Here is a 19,969-nt window from a genome sequence, read left to right on the forward strand (position 1 = left end):
CTAATTAATTTTATTTGCAAGTCGATCGCTTATTATGTGGTAAAAATCAAAACGCAATAAAATGCATCAAAACCAACTTTACTTTTTCACACAGTGTACAAGACGCTGCTGAAGTCATACGCGCCGCAGCCGAAACTCGAGCATTTGCTATGTGTTTGTTATTTAGTTTTATTGGGGGGTCATAAATGATTTGCGCGCAGCGTCAAAAGTTGTTGTTGTAGTCGGAGCACTGGGAGCAGCGAGAGCAAGGGCTTGCCCACCGTTGATTTATACAATAATTTTAAGGCAAATAAGGCAATAATATACATGGCCAATGCGGCCTCATGTTCAGCAATTTCAATATTTTGCTCCGTTGGAAAAATAAATTTAATTTTTTTGGGCAAACGGTGCGGCATTTTGCTTATGCTTTTTGGTCTCCGTATGAGAAAAAAGATGATCTATTTTCGTATTAGTGCGGGCTTTGCAATATTTGCAATAAGCCGATTGCAATAACGTCAGCATTCAAGCTTTTGAGCCATGATTCACGAAATTTTCGCTTGTAAATTTTTTTCGGCGTTGAGCAGACTTTCCTAAACTGGCGCCAAATGAATTAAAACTCCGCCGATTGCTATAACCGATATATTTAATTTTACACGTTTACAAGTGAATTTCCGTTGCCCAATTGAAATTAAAGCTAAAAGCGATGCCACTTGTTTTTTTTTTAGTTTACTAACAAAATATATATTATAAGCGAATATTTAAAAAATATCACGGAAAAAAAACAACAAATTTTCGGGATAGGGGATGTTTCAAAAAAGATCAGGCAAATACATTATAAAAAGGGACAGATCTTTCCGGAAAAAGGCTGATATGGCGGCACTGGTAGTCTGTGCTGATTACAATCGACTTTATTGTGGTCAACTCAGAGACCTCTTTTTCTACCTCTTAATATCTAATTCTAAACTGTTTAAACCGTAGGCACTAACACAACATAACTTTTCTTATTTTCTGTTATTGATCTGATTGGGTTTTTTCTGGGCTTTTCCCGATTGAAGTTTTATAATTTAATTTTTATTTACACTTTTGTTTTATTTTATGCATAATTTAACTTTTTGTCGACTGATCTTAATTGACGTAAATAAATAAATAAATTAAGTATGGTAAAGTAGAACGGCAGATATGGCGATATAATATTTTCGAAGTAATACATGTAATTTTTTTAAAGTACTTTTATATATATCCTATGGTCGGGATCTCGACTAAAGCCTTTCCCAATTTTTTTTACGTTACAAAGTTCGTTATAGAATAATTTAAGAAGTGCTCCTCTTTATTACGCTTCAATTTCGAGAGCGAAGAGAGCCGGGGGTTGGCGAGCGAAGCGAGTAAGTTATAGAAGCTATATTGTTCAGGAGACGTTCTTCTTAGATATCTTGTACTATAATTATCCCTATATCATATAGCTGCCATAGGAACAATAGGTCGTAAAGGAAGTTTTAGACAGAAAAACTTCTTGGTTTTTTGAGATATTTTAACCAATCTGATAAAATATACATCTGGGCTATTATTATATATTCTGACCAAACTTGGTTCAGATCGGTTTCCTATATCATATAGCTGTCATAGGACCAATCGGTCGAAAATCAACTTTAAGTACAGAGTACTGTACCCTGGCAAAAAGGTATTCTACTGTCGAGCTTGCTCGACTGTAGTCGCACCTCACCGCGAGCGAAGCGAGGAGGAGGCAGAGCCCCTCTGTTTTTTAATTGCATTCTCAGATGAATTGGTAATTAAATTTGATTGACCATGGATTTTTTTTAGAACTAGTGCGCAGCATGCTCACAATTTACTTCAGTCCATTTGGTGGGACTAAAATGGTATATAATTTTAAACTTTTAATATCTATAATATTCAATGCGTTCTATTATATGCAAGTGTTGTAAATCATAAAAAGTGAGACGATGTTAATTACACTCTCGTTTGGGTATTAATATTAATTTTCTTACCCATCAGAATAGAAGTTGTAGAAGAAAATGAAGATAATTTTAATGGATTATAGCACTCGGCAACAGCACAATTGTGAATTTAACCAAACCGACTTTTTTGGATGGATATGGGGCCCCAAACGACGAAGAACATTTTTTTTTTCTATGGCAAAGCTTTTTTTTCGAATATTTTAATATTTTGAATTTTTTTCGAACCTTTTTTTACCTCTACATTTGTCATCATTACTCGAGAATGGCAAAACCGATTTTCAAAAGCTTTACTTTTCCTAAAAGCTAATGAATAAAGATATGATTAATTAAAATCTATGGAGAAAGAGTGATATAATAAAGTTTTGTATCTATGCATGTTTTTCTTGATTTTTATGACTTCCTTGTAGAGCGTCAACCTTTAGTATAAAAATTTTTTGTATTTTTTGAGAAGTTCACAGAATTCAAATTTGTTACTGTCTTATACAGTATGACCAAAGCTGGTTCAAATCGGTCGACTTTATCATTTAGTTGCCATGGGAACGATCGGTCGAAAATCAAGTCTTAGTATGAAAAACTTTTTTGTTTTTTGAGATATTTTAACTAAACTGACAGAATATATAGCTGTTTTAATTACACATCGTTAAGAATGTTATAATCTCTAGTAAGACGGCTAAGTTATTAGCATATAAAAAATGTAACAAGTTTTTCGCAACGGTTGATTTTCGACTGATCGGTCCCATGACAGCTATATGTTATAGTGGTCCGATTCCAACCAAATTTGGGCAGGCTGTATAAAACGATACAAGATTCCTAATTTGTAAGTTTGGTGCAGATAACTTAAAAAATAAAAAAGCTTTTCATATTAAAGGTTGCTTATCGTCCGTTTATATCGATCGATCCTATATCAGCTAGATGAAATAGAGCTCCGATTTCAACCAAATTTAGTAAGGATGTAAAGGGTAACAAAAAATACCCAATTCATGAGTTCGATTAAGATATCTCCAAAAATAAAAAAGTTTTTTTTACTAAAACTTGGTTTTGTACCGATCGGTCCTATGGCAGCTTTAAGATATAGTGGATCGATTTGAACCAACTTCGGTAAGGATGCATAAGACAAACTCAAATGCTTATTCTATCAAAAAAGTTAAGATATCTAAAAAAACAAAGTTTTTCATACTAAAACTTCATTTTAGACTGATCGGTCCTATGCCAGCTATATGATATAGTTTAGATTCAAACCAAAATTGGTGAAGATGTAAAAACCAACATAGAGCACACAATTTGTGAGTTTGTTTAAAATATCTTAGATAATAAAAAAAGTTTTTCATAATAAAGGGGGTTTTTTGACCGATCGTTCCTATTGCAACTATATTGAATAGTGATCCGATTTGAGTAGGGTAGGGATAATAACACATTACAAGATATACCACATGTGCGATTGGTTAATATATCTGAAGAAATAACACAACTTTTCATCTAATCTAATTTTAGCCTAATGTGGTCAAAATGTGTAAGACAACACAAAATTAATTTCCTGTGAACTTTGTGAGGATATCTCAAAAAATACAAAAAAATTTTATACTAATGGTCAAATGCCGCTCTACAAGAAGTCATAACAATTTAAAAAAAACATGCAGAGATATAAAATTTTATTATATCGCCGTTTCTCCATAGATTTTAATGAATCATACCTTAAACGACGCACAGTGGGGCAGATCCTCATTTTGCGTTGCAAAAATCATATCTTTTGAACCGGTGAAGATATTTTCAAAATTTAAAAAGCATTTGATAGAAAACTCTTTAAGCTTTAAAATGCACAGGGTGTTTGGCCCACAGGGCGATTCAGGGTTGTTGACCAAAGTTGAAAAATATTTTCGGTGCATTTTTGACATGTAAAATTAAAAAAAAAACCAATTTTTTGGTGTTTAGTATATTTATTTTAATCTTATTTCATTATTAAACAATATTTTTTAACATATTAAATAGTTTTAATAACCTAATAACAAAAAAAAAAAAAAAATTTTTTTTTAATATTCTATGAGCTTAGCTGTGTATATATTTATTTTATGCCTGATTTTTTTTCAAAATATTCATCAACATTTGGATTAATATCTAATAAACTTATCATTTCGGGACTATAATTATATTCTTCTAAATCCTTTCGTGATTTAACATGTCTGACAAATCGTTTAAGGATATCTTTAATTCATTTATTATAGCCATTTGGAATTGAGCTTTGTTTTTTGTGGCAACGAATATTTCGAAACATTTTGAATTATTTAAAGCCATGATTACACTTCACTTATAGTACTGACGAAAATTTTCTGAATTATATTTAAAAATACTGTTCAAGAAAAAAGCAGCTCCAGATAGGTAATGGCTCTTATGATGTCAAAAATGAACTGTCTAACAACATTGACTGCATTTCATTAAATAGTTTTTTTTTTTAATTAGGTAAAACATTTCATTAAACAGGTACATACTTCCTTTTTAATTAGGTAAAAAACAACACCTAGTTTACCCAATATTGCCTTTGAATAATTAAATAGGTATGACCTTTTTGACTAGGTAAAAACTAAAACCCTATTGAAAAAGAATAGGCAGTGATTTCCATTCATAATGCATCAGAACGGATAAAAGTTCGTATAAATTTCCTCCACTATTGGTTTTACCTGCAATACATACCTGCTCAAAATTTCCCAAACATAATTTGCGCAATAACGGCTCTAAACAATTTTAAGACAGGTACAAGTTACAATAATGCTAATTCATTATATTCGCATCTATATTTTGTGCATCTTATTCATTAACAGACAGGCATACCGAAAACGTATGTAATTGTACTGCGCTCTTCCTCTTCCATCACCATTTTTTTTGCGAGGTTGCATCAGTTTTCGTCCTATAACTCTCCCAGACGCAGCTGGACGCATGAAAGACCGGGGTTATTTCGTTAGAGAATTGATTAACGAAGACTCCTGTGGTAGTGGGATCGAGTCCTTCGAGTCCAATTTTTTCTATTCCATCAAAGTCAAAAATAGCCTAATTTTAGTGCTTTTTTTAAACATCGCTGGAATGAAAGGTCAACAAGTGAAGAAACAAAATTCTACGGCATTTAATTAAAATGAATGTACTTTTCAGATGAAACCAAAACATAAAGATCGGTCATATAACTTGTCATCAAATCAGTTTTAAAGTTTGCATTTTAGGAAAAAAATCCACATTTGTGCGCGCACTGAAATAAGGGTCAACTTTGAGAGGCTGTCACGCCCACAATTTTTACCTGATTTCAAAAATCTTTTGGATTTGTAATCTCTGGAGATTTCTCTATCGAATGCCTTTATTACTTTTTACAAACGCTTTCGTCAAAAAAATGATTTTTGCCACGCATATCGGCCGCCTGCCCCAGTGTGCGACGCTCAGTTAATAAAGCTTTGCAAAAAAAAAATTAAAACCGAACTTCAGAAATTTTTTCGAGTTTTCCTTGAATTTTAAAGTAAAAAAATATATAAAAAACAACATTTCAATAAAACAACATAAATTAATAGCTTCTTAACTACTGGCTTAACTCTTAGACTGTGAATGGATAAATTGCAGATGTATTCATTAGCTTTTAGGATAAGTAACGCTTTTAAAAATCGAGTAATGATAACAAATGTGGGCGTACCTCTAGAAAACGGCTCGATTAAAAAAGCCAAATTTAAAAAAATTCCAAAAAAAAAACTCTGCCATAGGAAAAAAAAAAATGTTTTTCGTCGTTTGGAGCCCCATATCTATCCAAAAAAGTGGATTTTGTTAAATTCAAAAGAAAAAAGTCAAAATTCGTTGCCTAATGTAATCGATACATTCTGATTAATGAGAAAAACAGTTTCACATACGATAAAATTGACAGTGATATTTTGTCTTAATTATAGCCATTTTCTTTATAATATTTTACTGGGTAATGCGTTTGAGGCTTTACAAGAATATTGTACCACAAAAAAAAACCTCTACACGAGGTAAAAGTCTAGTGACGAATGCAATTTCTAGCCCCAAAATTTTTGATGTCCAATTTTGTGACGAACAAAATTCAGTTTAATCTAAAAATTTTAAATAAAAATATAAATTAATAAAAGAAGCGAAAATTGGCATTGTGCACTGTGAGCAAACAGGGTGAGCTTCTTTGTACATAAAAATTACTTTTTGCGCAGTGCCAAATGCCAATTTTCGCTTTTTTTTTTTATTCATTTATATTTTTATTTAAAATTTTAAGATTAAACTGAATTTTGTTCGTCACGAAATTGGATATCAGAAATGTTGGGGCTAGAAATTGCTTTCGTCACTAGACTTTTACCTTGTGTATCGGTTTTTTTCTGGGATATCAGAAATTTTTGCAATTGCTTTTGCGTTCGACATTGTAGCTTTATCATAAATGCAGGCAAATAGTAAAATATATAAATTTAGTTGTTAAATTTCTTTTATATTTATAAAAAAATTTTTTTTTTAATTATAAAGAAAACTAGGTGGCTCCGCCCCCTGCTCGCTTGGCTCCCGTTGCTACAGTAGAGCATACTCTACTGTCGGAAACCCCGTACTTACTATGAAAAAAAAAGTTCATACTAACATAAGACAGCTATAAGATATGGTGGTTCGATTAGAACCAACTTTGGTAAGGATATATAAGTCTAACTTAAATGCATATTCTATTAGTATTTAAACCAACTTTGGTCAAAAGGATATATAAAACCAAGTTAAATGCATGTTGTATTAGTTTGATTAAGATTTCTCATAAAACAAAAAAGTTTTTCACAGTATAACTTGATTTTCGCCCGATTGGTCCTATGACAGCCATATGATATAGTGGTCCGATAAGAACTAACTTCGGTCAGGATTTTTAAAACTAACCAAAATGCATATGCTATCAATTTGGTTAAAATATATCACTAAACAAAAAAGTTTTTCATACTAAAACCTAATTTTGACCCGATCGGTCCTGTCCTATGACAGCTGTATGACATAGTGGTCCGATTTGAACCAATTTGGACAGGATATATAACCAAGTTAAATGCGTATTGTATCAGTTTGGTTGAGATATCTCATAAAACCAAAAAGTTTTTCGTACTAAAACGTGATTTTCAACCGATAGAAAAATGTTTTTATTCACTTAACAGGTAATATTTTCCAAACCCCTCAACCAAAATTTATGTTTCATATACCAAAAAACAAAATTGAACGTATTACAACATATTAAAATTTAACAGAAATCGTTAGAGCCGTTTTGTCAGAAATCGCCAAAATGTAAGCTAAAAACCTTTATTTCACCTGTAAAATATTACCTGAGTACCTTAGAAAAAAAGCTAAAGCTAAAAAAGGTACGCCTAAAAGCCCTCAAACACACCTTTCCAATGATATATAGAACATATCTGTAGCTATGGTTTGGAAACTGTTTCAATTTTACCGGGATTTAGCGTTTTCCCGCTAAAATATCGTTTTTTTCAAAAAGTCGTTGAGCAAACATTTATAGATTTTCAAAAAGGAATAAATCCCCATCATTATATTGAAGCTTTTTTAGCGCTTTGATGACAAACAAACTGACTTTTCATTTCATTTTGAGAAGTCCACTAAAATTTTCAAATTTATCTATCTTTTGAGCCAGCTATCGGATTTTGGTGATTGAGGTATCAATCGACGCGTATTTTAAAAAAACTTAAATAAAAATAAAAAATTTTACCAAAAGGCCCCAACAGTCTCAATAGCTGCAATCATTTAAACTTTTCAACTCCTACTTACACCCCCGTATCTCATGACCCAGGTTGGTTAGAAAAAGTTTTAGTATGCCATTTAGTTAGGACTAAACCTTATAAGTTAGGACTAAACCTTTCGATATATTACTCGATCTGATCGGACAGTCGTAGCAAATTTTCCAACTTAGCTGTATATATTGTTAGTCGCCTTTCGCACCCTTCGTGATGCTTTCGTCACTAACGCGAGCTGCAGTGACTAAAAAGTGGATTTTTGAAAAAATTTAACTTACGATACTTTCACAAAAATGTGACAATGTGGTTTGAATTTACGTAGCTGCTTGTTTGGGTTGCTACTTTTTATTTTTATAATAACCATCATTAGGTACCAGTTGCAGAATCGAGCACTCATTCGGATGTCTGCTGTCCACAGTTATAAATTCTAAGTCACTCGTCAAAAATTATCTGATCTGAATTAAGAAGTAATTATCATAAAGCCCCGATCTGGCACTTTCCGAATTCGATTTGTTTCGGTCTCTTTAAAACTCATTAAACTAGCAAGCCTTCGATTTCGATGAGGCTTCCAAAAACGGGCGAAAGTGGTCCAACAAAAGAATGGAGAAAAATTTTAAAAATGTTTTTTTTTTTTCAGTTTTTCCAAAAAATTTTAAGTAAAAATCGGTAAAATACCACAAAAAATTATCATATTCTAAATTTCAGAATTGATACTTGTAATAGTACTGGTTTAAACTTGATATTGTGTTTGAATGAATTATATATTTCGTTAGCTTTCAGAAAATTTGAGCGTTTTTTAATTTTAACCCAAGCGCACCTTTAAAAAAATTTAAGTTTAATAAGTTATATTTAAAAAAAATAAAAAAATCTACCATAAAGAAAGTGTGGTTTTCTGTGAAATGCGTTCATGCTAGAGTCTGGTTGTTACCTAGTGTAATATAACACAATGAATAGCGCTCTTAACCATAGCGCTCTACCGTTAAGAAAATAATTTATTAATGCTATAGCTTACTCTAGATATTAATTTTAAATAATTACTTTTTACTTGTAGTCCCTTTTGACGGATGTCGACTCTTTGTTATACGTTGATACAGATATCTTATTCTTATCTCCAGTTTCCGAAATATGGAAATTTTTTGGAAAATTTAATGAGAGTCAAATGGCTGCCCTTGCTCCCGAGCACGAAAATGAAAATATCGGGTGGTACAACCGGTTTGCGCGTCATCCATTTTATGGAAAACTTGGAGTAAACTCTGGAGTTATGCTGATGAACCTCACACGTATGCGAAAATTCAAATGGGAACAACATGTACTGCCTATATATAACGAGTACAAGCTACGTATTACCTGGGGCGACCAAGATATTATAAATATCCTCTTTTATTATCATCCTGACAAGCTACATATAATGCCCTGCGAATACAACTATCGCCCAGATCACTGTATGTACATGAGTATATGTAATACTTCCCACACGGGAATAAAGTTAATACATGGAAATAGAGGATATTTTCATTCGAATAAGCAACCACTATTCAAAGCAATTTATAGTGCTATTGAAAACTATCAATTAGGTACTAACGCCTACACAAATTTTTTATTACCACTTCGCTCAGCATTAACTGATCGAACTATCAATGAATCAACATGCGGAAAAATTGCGTCAGATTCTCTTCTGGTAGCCAACCTGCTATTTGGCAATACATTCTAAGGATTTTTCACTAGTTATTTAATATAATACGTTAAGCATTTAGATATGAGCTTGCCTTAGTATGCCTAATATGAATCCGACAACCGACTATATTTAAGTTCATTTAAAGCTAACTTGCCTGCAGTGAATCTTTTAGGTTAAGGGTTTTGTATTGTATGCTAGTAAACGTAACGTAACGTAAAAAACAATACTAAATATTACCTCAAACATGCCGAATTGCATACCAGATAATGTTTTGCATGAAGTCCTTCGTCATTTTTTCATTTAAAAAAATGTGCGACCGAGAGTAATATGGGAAGTTTACGGCAAGTATGCGCTGTCTAAACAACCTTGTTGGCGGTGGTTTGGTCGCTTTAAAAGTGGTGATTTTAAGCTCAGTGACAAGGAACGACCGATTTAACACAAAAGGTGTGGGACGAAGAGTTGGAATCATTGCCCTAGGTGGACCGATACCAAACGCTTCGAGTGGATAAGTCGACAGTCATTAAACGCCTTAAAACAATGGGATTGATTGAAAAACAACAAATTCTTAAATTTTATCCCTCTAACAGGGAAAATCGTAATAGACATTCAATCAAGTTGTATTTATTTTATAAGTAGATATAGGCTAAATAAGCTTAAGTTCTAAATTTCATAATTTTCCGTTATTTGGAACGACCGCCAGGTGCAAAATACCGTCTGTAGACGGTTTTGACGGATTGAGCGGAAAAAAATTTGGCCGTTCGCTTTTGGCGATAACTTTAGCTATTTTTTGCTTCTAAAGTTTTTTATACCCGTTACTTAAAAATATAAGTAAAAGGGTATATTGTGTTCGTTGGAATGTATGTAACAGGGAGAAGGAGGCATCTTCGACCCTAAAAATTCAAGATTCATTCTAAATTGAATTTTGTCGACAACATAATTGGAGTCCCATCACGATTATCACTGCTAAACTTATCATCGCTTCTACAGAATCTATCAACTCAAGCAATTGTTCATTTAAAATTTCTTACAAATTAAATTTTATAAATATTAGACACTTAAATTAAGAAAAATAAAAAAAAAACTTTAGAAGCAAAAAATATTAAAAGATATCGCCAAAAGTTGCGTGCGATATTCCCTTGTGATGCAAGCGAACGGCCATATTTTTTTCCGCTCAAACCGACAAGACCGTCTACAGACGGTCTTCAGTATTTCGCTTTTTAAGTAAACTTAAAGTTGCATTTTTGTATTTATTAATTTTTTTACAAAAACACAAGAGAACAATATTACCTACTAGCAGTCTAATTCACAAATCGATAGACTTAGTCAATATATTTTTTTTTGGCAATTTAAATTGCAATTTATTTGGTCATAATTAAATTTTGTATTTTTCACAACTTCAATGTTTAACAAAATTCTGTAATAAAAAACATAATCATATAACTTTTAAAACGTCAGAAAATCAATTCTAAACACATAATAAACAAACTCTAAAAGAAAAATTTATTAGTTTTCCATTTATAATCTAAAAACGGAAGACTGTCTACAGACGTCTAAATACATAATTTACATAAATTTTGTAAGTATGTTTATGCAGAAGGCATAAACATAAGACATATGCAAAGCGTAACCACTGGCGAGCTGGAGGCAAAGTGTATGCTCAGCATTTCTCCCGCGCCTCTTTCGGTCTTTTAAGTTAGCTGGAATGTTTATGAATTTATGTGTGGTTGCTTTATATATATGTTTATGTATATTGCGACAAAGTGGCACAAAGTCTTATTTACTTAAATACACTACAATATGTTGCGTATACATACTCCCTTTTGAGAGAAATGACGTAATATTGTATAGAGCTATTTAAAAGTGTATTGTATATATAGTTTTATAAAAATATAGTGTACAAGTTAATAATTAGAAATTGTGGTATTTAATTGTTATATTAATATAATGCTTATTAGCGTCCAGCCGGATCGCTCAAGGCTTCTTTAAAAACTAATTTTACATATCTTTCTTAAGCTAACATAAGCCATTGGCTGCATCGCAGCGACGTCGACAGATTGCTGACCCTGCGCCTCGTGCTGTTTTTCATCGGCCACTTGGCGTGCATAGCTACGGGATCATGTTACTCCGCTGAGCTGGCTGTTGACCAGCAGTTGACCGGCCGGCAATGCAGAGTCGGCAATTCATGGTCAGCGTTTTAGCGGCAGAGTGTCGCAACATTGTTGCGACGGCATCCGGTTGCCCAATCGAGCATAGCTGTGGTTAATTCCTCTTGTCATCGAAAGTTAGGAAATAGGTCCCGACAACTGACTGTTGGAAGCCAGCATGGTCTGATGTGGTTGCAGCTGCGTTGTTGATGATTACTGCTCCATCGTCTACCAGGGTCAGCTTGTATAGGTGATTGGGGCCTTGAGCTGCTTTGCGCCAGGGCTCTTGCGACCAGTTTGTGAGCAGTTCGGTGCTTCTAGTTGTTTGCAGAATGTGGAATCAACCGCCGCATTACACCCTCCAATGGCCAAGATGTTTTTACCGCAATCGGGAACTTTGTTAATTTTTTCAAAATCTAAAATTCCATTTCCGTGACTCAAGGTGAAAATATTTATTTACCTACATACTAATTTAGGTATTGGATCTTTGATTAAGAAATATAAAATGTCTTTGTTTTGAAAAGCTGTTAGATACTTCTAGTATATCCACAACGCTAACATTGGTGAAATGTTAAAGCATAAATTCCTTAATATCAACATTATCCAACATTACCGGTTGATCAGGTTTATTTTTGCTAACGTAAGTGCAAGGATTAAATTTTGTAGATCTGTAATTATTATTCTATTTTTGGCCAAAATTGTCTCGTACATGTGTTCCATGCCAGTTCTGTCTGTTTTGTTAATTGAATTTAGTGTCCTGGTCCGTTCGTTAAGTATTGTTTAAATTCTAGTGTTTATCTCTATCTGATTGGTTTCTGCGTCTACTAATTGTGTGCGTCTAAACTTGATCTGTTTGCAATCGTCAAAGTCAGAAGTCCCCGCCACTACCCTAAGCGCTGTCCCTAACAAATTTATGCTTCGGGACTGTCTATAGTCCACCTTAAGTGTCTCTACTAACGTTTCAATGTGTCCAAGATCAGTCATTTCGTGGTCAAGGTTAAACAAGTTCAAAGTCTACCTAGTCTTGTCCACGTATGCTTCGTACGACGTTAAGTATCCGTATTTGTTTAAACCAGCGGTGGGCACGGAATTTGCAATCGTGAGCACTACAACAACATCTACAACAAACACAACTTTTGCAGTCATAAATTAAAGCAAAATGAACACATTTATGACTCTGTGCGTCGCGCCGAAAAATCTGTGTGGTTGTTGTTGGTTTTGACAAACCAAAACAATTATACACTAAAAGAAGTTCTAATTAATTTTATTTGCAAGTCGAACGCTTATTATGTGGTAAAAATCAAAACGCATGAAAACGCATCAAAACCAACTCTACTTTTTCACACAGTGTACAAGACGCTGCTGAAGTCATAAATCATAGCAAAATGAACACTTTTATGACCGTACGCGTCGCAGCCGAAAATCGAGCATTTGCTATGTGTTTGTTGTTTAGTTTTATTGGGGGTCATAAATGAGTTGCGCGAATTATGGAATTGGAGGATGCGTTTGTTAAAAAATAATTATTTCGGCGAAGTACACGACGTAGTACAAAAACACGACATTTATATTTCAGTGGCTAGAATCAACTAACTAACTCTTTATTCAAAATGTATAAATGAAAGCTTTTACATAAAAATGCTGATTAACTTATGCTACGTACATGTGTCTCCATATCTATTTGTATTGGTATAATTATTTGGAATTCAATGCATGTTCCATGATTATGCTGATTAGACTTATTTGACATACATGTGTTTTAGTATATATTCATGTTGGTACAATTAATTGGAATTAGGTGTATTGTATTTGTGTTTCGGTTGCTAAACCGGATGTTTTCGTTTTTAAAAGAGTTTATTAAACTCGTGTTGCGAAATTACTTATTAAGCATTTAACGAGTTCAATAGCTCTTGTACTTTCTGGCTAATTGGGGTTTGTAGACTGTCTGGTTTTATATTATGTTCTGGGAATGGAGTGGACTTATACATAACTTCTCCCCCCTTTAGAAAAGAATTCTCCTGAATTCTATTATTATTAAGCTGGACTTTAATTTTCTTGTGTTTTAACATAATGACAGTTATTAATATAATTATTATTAAAATTACTGCGATATTAAATGAATAGGTTATGTTTTTATGTGTCTTTAAGTTTTTTATGTTTATCCAGTTAATTTTGTAATTTTCTAGTATGCTTTCAAATGTTATTTGTTTAGTAAAATTTTGTATTTGTTTCTTTTTTTCATAAAGTGTTCTTTCGTTTTCTATTTCGAAAGTGTTTGTAAAATAGTTGTCGTCTATACCTATTGTACAATTTGCAAAATGTAATAATGTATTATTTGTAATTTGTACTTTTTCGTTGATACAATTTTGATATAATGTTTCGTTATTGGCATTTTTGATTACTATGGTTTCTTCGTCTAATTCTAATATTTCCATTTCTTTTTGTTGTACCAATTTACTATTTTTCTTAAATATACAATGTTTGCTTATATTCATTTCTTTTAGTTTTTTGTTTATTTCATATGTGTAGGTTACATTTTTATAATTAAATACTAATTCTGATTTATAATCTATTTCTAATTTTTTCTCATTAGGTATTGGTACAATTTGTTGCACTTTAATTGTTGTAAAATTTTTGGGAATTTCTATTGCGAATATTAATAGATTATTAGTAAACAATGCTGTAGTTAACTTGATATGATTTAGTTTGTTGAAGTTAATGTTGTATTTCTTTATCTCACTATCCGTTAATATGCTAGGGTGTAATATATTGTACCTAGCCGATGCTACGTTATCTTGAAGATGTTCTATCTTATTTCTTATTAACTGAATTTTTATTTGCTGATCGTAATATAAGTTCTCCTGATATCTATTATTTTCGTATTTTCCAATTGCGTTTAATTGATTTTCAATTGCTTTTCTGTCTGCCTTTATTATTTGCTTGATATATTGAATTGTATCATTAAAGTATGTATTAATATAAATTTGTTTATTCAATAATTCATTAGTTTCTTGCATATTTTCTTTGAATTTTGATAGATGATTTTCTATTACTTTTCTGTCCTCTTCGTCCATGGTACCGAACATCCATTTTGCTCCACTACCAATTGCATTAACTAGTCCTCGTCTTTTACGTGTGTAGTTTCCGTATAATGTAAAGTTTATGTTTTGTTTCTGTCAATTGTGTTTGTAATATATGTTTGTTGTCGTTGTTTATCATTAATATGTTGTTTTCTAGGTCACTTAGAATGTTATCGATGTCTTTTAAATTTATTATGTGTATTATTATGTCCGTTGCTGTAACTATGTCTTGATCTTTCATCTCTATTTGTGCATACCCGTCTTGATCAAGTATTTGCTGGGTTGTCAACGTTCCTGGTATCGTTTTCATTGTCGTCAGTATTAATATTATCATCATTAACATATTCTGAAAATTTGTAAGTTCTTTTTATATTTTTTTGGTCAATATTCTTCAATTTAGCTTTTCTATATTTCGGGGCTTCCTTATGTCTAACTGCCTTATAATTCTTTATAAACCCTTCTTCTCGTTTTTCCTCATAATTTTCTCTGTTATTGTTGTGTTTTTCTAACATTTTTTGTTTAGTATTTTCTATATTTTCCTTAATTTTTGTCAAGTCTACCTTATTGTTCTGGGCTTCGTTAGGAGTACATTTAATTGTAGAGTGATATCTGTTATTATAGTTTCTCACGGCTTTTTGCATCATCTGTTTTACTGTCATGTTTGATACTTCTGTTTTATATATTACTCTAAATTTTTCTGCTACTGAGTTATGTAACCTTTCTATGTCCGAGTTTCCTGTGTGACTATTTGGTTTAGTAAGATGTAATTCTATTCCTTCTTGCGATAATAATTCTTTAATTCTGATAGAGTTAAACTCATTGTCAGCTATAATTTTATCTGGTCTTCCTATCTTTGTGAAAAGTTCTTCTAGTTGCTCTACTATGGTAATGTGGTTTCTGTCGTTTAATATATATGCTGCTGCAAACTTGGAAAATTTGTCTATAACTGTTAGAAAGTGCGTATTTTTCACTACATATGTATCTATATGAACAATTTGGTTCTTATCTGATGGGGTTTCTGTTTTCTTGAACTTGTTTTTAATAGGATTCCTATCATATTTAATTTCTTTGCACCAATCACATTGGTTAATAACCACTTGCACTAATTCTAGCAATTTTGGGTAATATATTCTGTTTTTAATTTGATTGTATGTTTCTTGAATACCTGAATGCATACTTTCTCTCACGTGGTAAAATGATATCTGTTTCACTGCTTCCGTTTCTGATTCGATGTCTTGTGCTCTGAGTGTGCATTTTATGAATTCTACCTGCTTGTCGTTGGAAAACATTTCTATTAATTTTTCTTGAACTATATTGTATTCATGATCTGGTAATTCCGAGTATATTCCTATTTTTCCTTTGTTTATATATCTCTTAAAAATTTTCCCCATTGTTGAAAAATCGTGTTTTGCTATGAATATTATTCTTTTATTATTTACTGTTTTATATTCTTCTGTCTTGCAATTTGTAATAATTATCTGCGTTTTATATTTATTAACTAATTCCTCTTTTATAAAAAAATGATCGTGTAAGTTTTCTTCTGCTGAGTGTATTGTCGCTATTAATGTATTATCTTCTTCGTCTTCCATGTTTGCTATCGTATTTATACTTGATTCTTTGTCGTTATTTTCGTTATAAGTGTAGTCGTTGTCTTCAAGTCTACTTAGAAAGTCAGCTACTCTATTTTCCTTTCCTTTTAAATAATCAATCTCGAATTGGTACTCTCCTAGCTTCAATAACCATCTTTAATGTCTAGGTGAAATGTCTTTCCCTTTATGTTTCGAATGTAAGAATTTTATAGGTTGGTGATCTGTTAGTATTTTAAACTTTCTTCCATACAAATATGGTCTAAAGTAATTTACACTCCAAAGAATTGCCAAAAATTCTTTGTCGGTTGCCGAATAATTTTTTTCGTGATTATTTAATGTTCTAGATGCATAGCAAATTGGGTGTCCTTCTTGGGATAAAACTGCCCCTATTGCATAGTTCGACGCGTCTGTCGTAAGAGTAAATATTTTTTCGAAATTTGGAAATCTAAGAATTGGGTGTGAGCTGATCATATGTTTTAATTTTTCGAATGCCTCAACGTACGTCGGATCTTTTGAATTAATTTTTACATTTTTCTTTAAATATTTTGTTATTGGTTGTGCTACTTTAGCGTAGTCTTTAATAAATTTCCTATAGTAACCCGTTATTCCTAAAAAACTTTTTATCTGTTTTTCCGTCCGGGGTAGTATCAATTTTTCTATAATCGCGATTTTATTGGGATTTGGCTTAATGCCTTCTTTTGTCAAGATGTGTCCTAAAAATTCTGTCTCTCTTTTCATAAAATTGCATTTATCTATTTGAATTTTTAAATTTTTTTCTTCAAGAATTTGGAAGATTTCTTTGATTGCCTGAATATGTTCTTTTAATGAAGTGCTAAAAATTAGTATATCGTCTAGATATACGACACATTTTTTATTTATGTGGTCCCTCAAAATTTCATTCATCAGCCTTTGAAAGGTGGCTGGGGCATTTTTTAACCCGAATGGCATTCTTATAAACTCATATAAGCCGTGTGGCGTTACGAATGCTGTCTTCTTCCTATCTTCTTCCTTAACCAATATCTGATGATATCCCTTTGCTAAGTCTAACGTCGTGAAGTATTGTGCTCTTCCGAGTTTGTCTAAAATTGAGTCGATGTTTGGGATCGGGAACTTGTCATCTATGGTAATTTCATTCAACTTTCTATAATCAATTACAATTCGATATTTTTTTTTGCCTGAGTTGTCTATTTTTTTCGGTATTACTATCAGAGGACTTGAATATCTTGAATTACTTTTTCTTATTATACCTTGTTCTGTCATTTCTTTTATTTGTCTCCTTACTTCTTCCTCATGTTGTGGTGGATACCTGTAAAGTTTTGAATTTAGTTGTTCGTCTGTGGTTGTCCGTATTTCGTGTTCGATTTTTGTCGTACTCGTCAATATGTCTCCTTCTTTAAAAAATAGTTCACTGTACCGTTGTAAAATAAGTTCAATTTCTTTCCGTTCTTCTTTATTTAAATGTTCTAAGTCTAGGTTACCGAGGTTTCCTTCCTTACTTTCTAATGTACATACTTCCTTGTACTGATATGGGTTATTGATGATTGAATTTTCTTTATGATTTAATGTTAAGATTTTTTTTTCGATGTTGATAAAAGCGTTTAGAAAATTGAGGAGGTCTATTCCTATGATGAAACTATATTTCCTTCCTGTTAGTGGGGCTTCTTTCCATCGTACCCTTGCGTCATTTGGTAAATTAAATTCTCTTGGTGCTGCTGTGTGTATTTCGTACTGTATTACGTCTCTGCTGTTTATCGTGCTGTATGGTATTGGTCTGTTCAATTTAATTTGTCTGTAACTGTTTATTTGATCGTTCACCAAGCTTAAGGTGGCTCCCGTATCTATTAACGCTACGTATTTTTCCTTATTTATGTTAAGTTCTATTAATGGTAGGCATTCCGAGGCTGCTTCGTAAAAAAAACGGTATTATTAAGCTCTGCCTGTTGTTCGTAATAGTGGTTTGAATCGTTGTTTTGGTCGTTGATGTCTTCGTTGTAATCGTCATTTTGATATTGGTCATCCCTACTCCTGGTCTGGTCAGTTTCTAAATTATCTATTTCCATGGGTACTGCATTACCTGGTTTATACTGCCTAGTTTGCTGCAGGCCTGTTTGTTGATAATTTTGTCTACTTTGTCCTGAGTTGTTGCTTCGTACGTTTTGTTGTACATTATTTTGTCTAAATTGCCCTGAATTGTTATTTCGGTAATTATGTTGCTGGTTCTTATTAGTTTGGTTCCAATCTTGAGTTTCTGGAACTTGCTGATTATTCTGATAAGTGTTTCTATAGTTTTGCTGTTGATTATTATTCTGATTAACATTCCTATAGTTCTGTTGTTGTTGCATATTTTGATTATTATTTCCCTGATTTCTGTTATTCGGCCCTGCCTCTGAATTATTTCTGTTGGGTCTGGCTTTTCTATATTGATATCTAATACAACTGTTCTCATATCTGCGTAACATCATTGTTTTCAATATTGCGCCTAATTCTCTCTCTTCATAAATTTTGTCTAGTAGTGTGCCTTGTGTCATTTCTTTTACTGTATTGACTAATAAGCTTTCAATATTACTTAGATCTATAAAGTTGTCGTTCTTATGATAAACTATTAGCTCATCTGTTTTATATTTTATATTTTGTATTTCCACAGCTAGTTCGCTCACCGTATTCACTTTTAAATCGCAGATTCTTCGGTAGAGTTGGTGTGGTTCCGTGTCTGGTCTGTACCTCAATTTTAAAGTTGCTTTTATCAGCTCCCAGTTGTCGGGTTCCGGTACGTTGATCACTACATCCTTTGCTTGTCCTTGAATCGTCCTATAGAAAATGGTCCGTGTGGCTTCTCGCTTCAATTCCGGGTCTTGTATTGACGAGAGTAGATACTCCACGCTGCTGAAGAATGAATTTATCGAGATGTCCCCTGTTCCCGTGAACGTGGCTAGGTGACTAATTGTTTTGAACAGTCGTCCTTGCTGCGCTGTACTAGTGTTGTTGGTCTGAAGTTGTACATAAGCTTGCCGTAACTGTTCCAGCTGTTGTTCTCTAATAGCCAGTTGTTCTAACAGGTCTGCCTGTGGCATTGATGGGTTATCGTGAGCCATTCTTGTTTTGTCGAAATTCGCTAGTCTTTGCTGCTTTCTTGATGCCAGAATTTTAATTTTTATTTATTATTGCACTACACTGATTTTTAGTTAAAACTGATTTTTAGTTTTATTTGTGCAAGAGTTGATTCCGTTTGTACACTGTACTGATTTGTAGGTAAACTGATTTTTAGTTTTCGTCGGCCAATAAATGTTAATTATTTTTATTTTCTTTCGCCCTCAGTTTTCCTTAATTTATTTATTTGGTTCGAATGTTATCGCTGGATCCTCTTTAATGAAAAAGGATCCTACCGACTGCGCCAATTATGGAATTGGAGGATGCGTTTGTTAAAAAATAATTATTTCGGCGAAGTACACGACGTAGTACAAAAACACGACATTTATATTTCAGTGGCTAGAATCAACTAACTAACTCTTTATTCAAAATGTATAAATGAAAGCTTTTACATAAAAATGCTGATTAACTTATGCTACGTACATGTGTCTCCATATCTATTTGTATTGGTATAATTATTTGGAATTCAATGCATATTCCATGATTATGCTGATTAGACTTATTTGACATACATGTGTTTTAGTATATATTCATGTTGGTACAATTAATTGGAATTAGGTGTATTGTATTTGTGTTTCGGTTGCTAAACCGGATGTTTTCGTTTTTAAAAGAGTTTATTAAACTCGTGTTGCGAAATTACTTATTAAGCATTT

At 32.6% G+C, this 19,969-nt stretch overlaps 1 protein-coding gene across 2 annotated transcripts in view; it reads left to right on the forward strand.

The window, feature by feature from the left end:
• The window catches only part of LOC117782746 (glucoside xylosyltransferase 2), a 109,055-nt gene that overhangs the window by 34,692 nt on the left and 54,394 nt on the right, over positions 1–19,969 (forward strand). Inside the window, exon 4 of one of the 2 annotated variants that reach the window (XM_034619782.1) lies at positions 8,736–9,934. The exons of the other annotated variant lie outside the window; for it this stretch is intronic. Coding sequence (XP_034475673.1) covers positions 8,736–9,395 — 660 coding nt within the window. The 3' untranslated portion in view covers positions 9,396–9,934. Of the gene's footprint in view, positions 1–8,735; positions 9,935–19,969 lie in introns of those variants that run through there. 2 annotated transcript variants of the gene reach the window in all.

This window comes from Drosophila innubila (genome assembly GCF_004354385.1).
Source record: "Drosophila innubila isolate TH190305 chromosome 2L unlocalized genomic scaffold, UK_Dinn_1.0 5_B_2L, whole genome shotgun sequence".
Classification (NCBI taxonomy): domain Eukaryota; kingdom Metazoa; phylum Arthropoda; class Insecta; order Diptera; family Drosophilidae; genus Drosophila; species Drosophila innubila.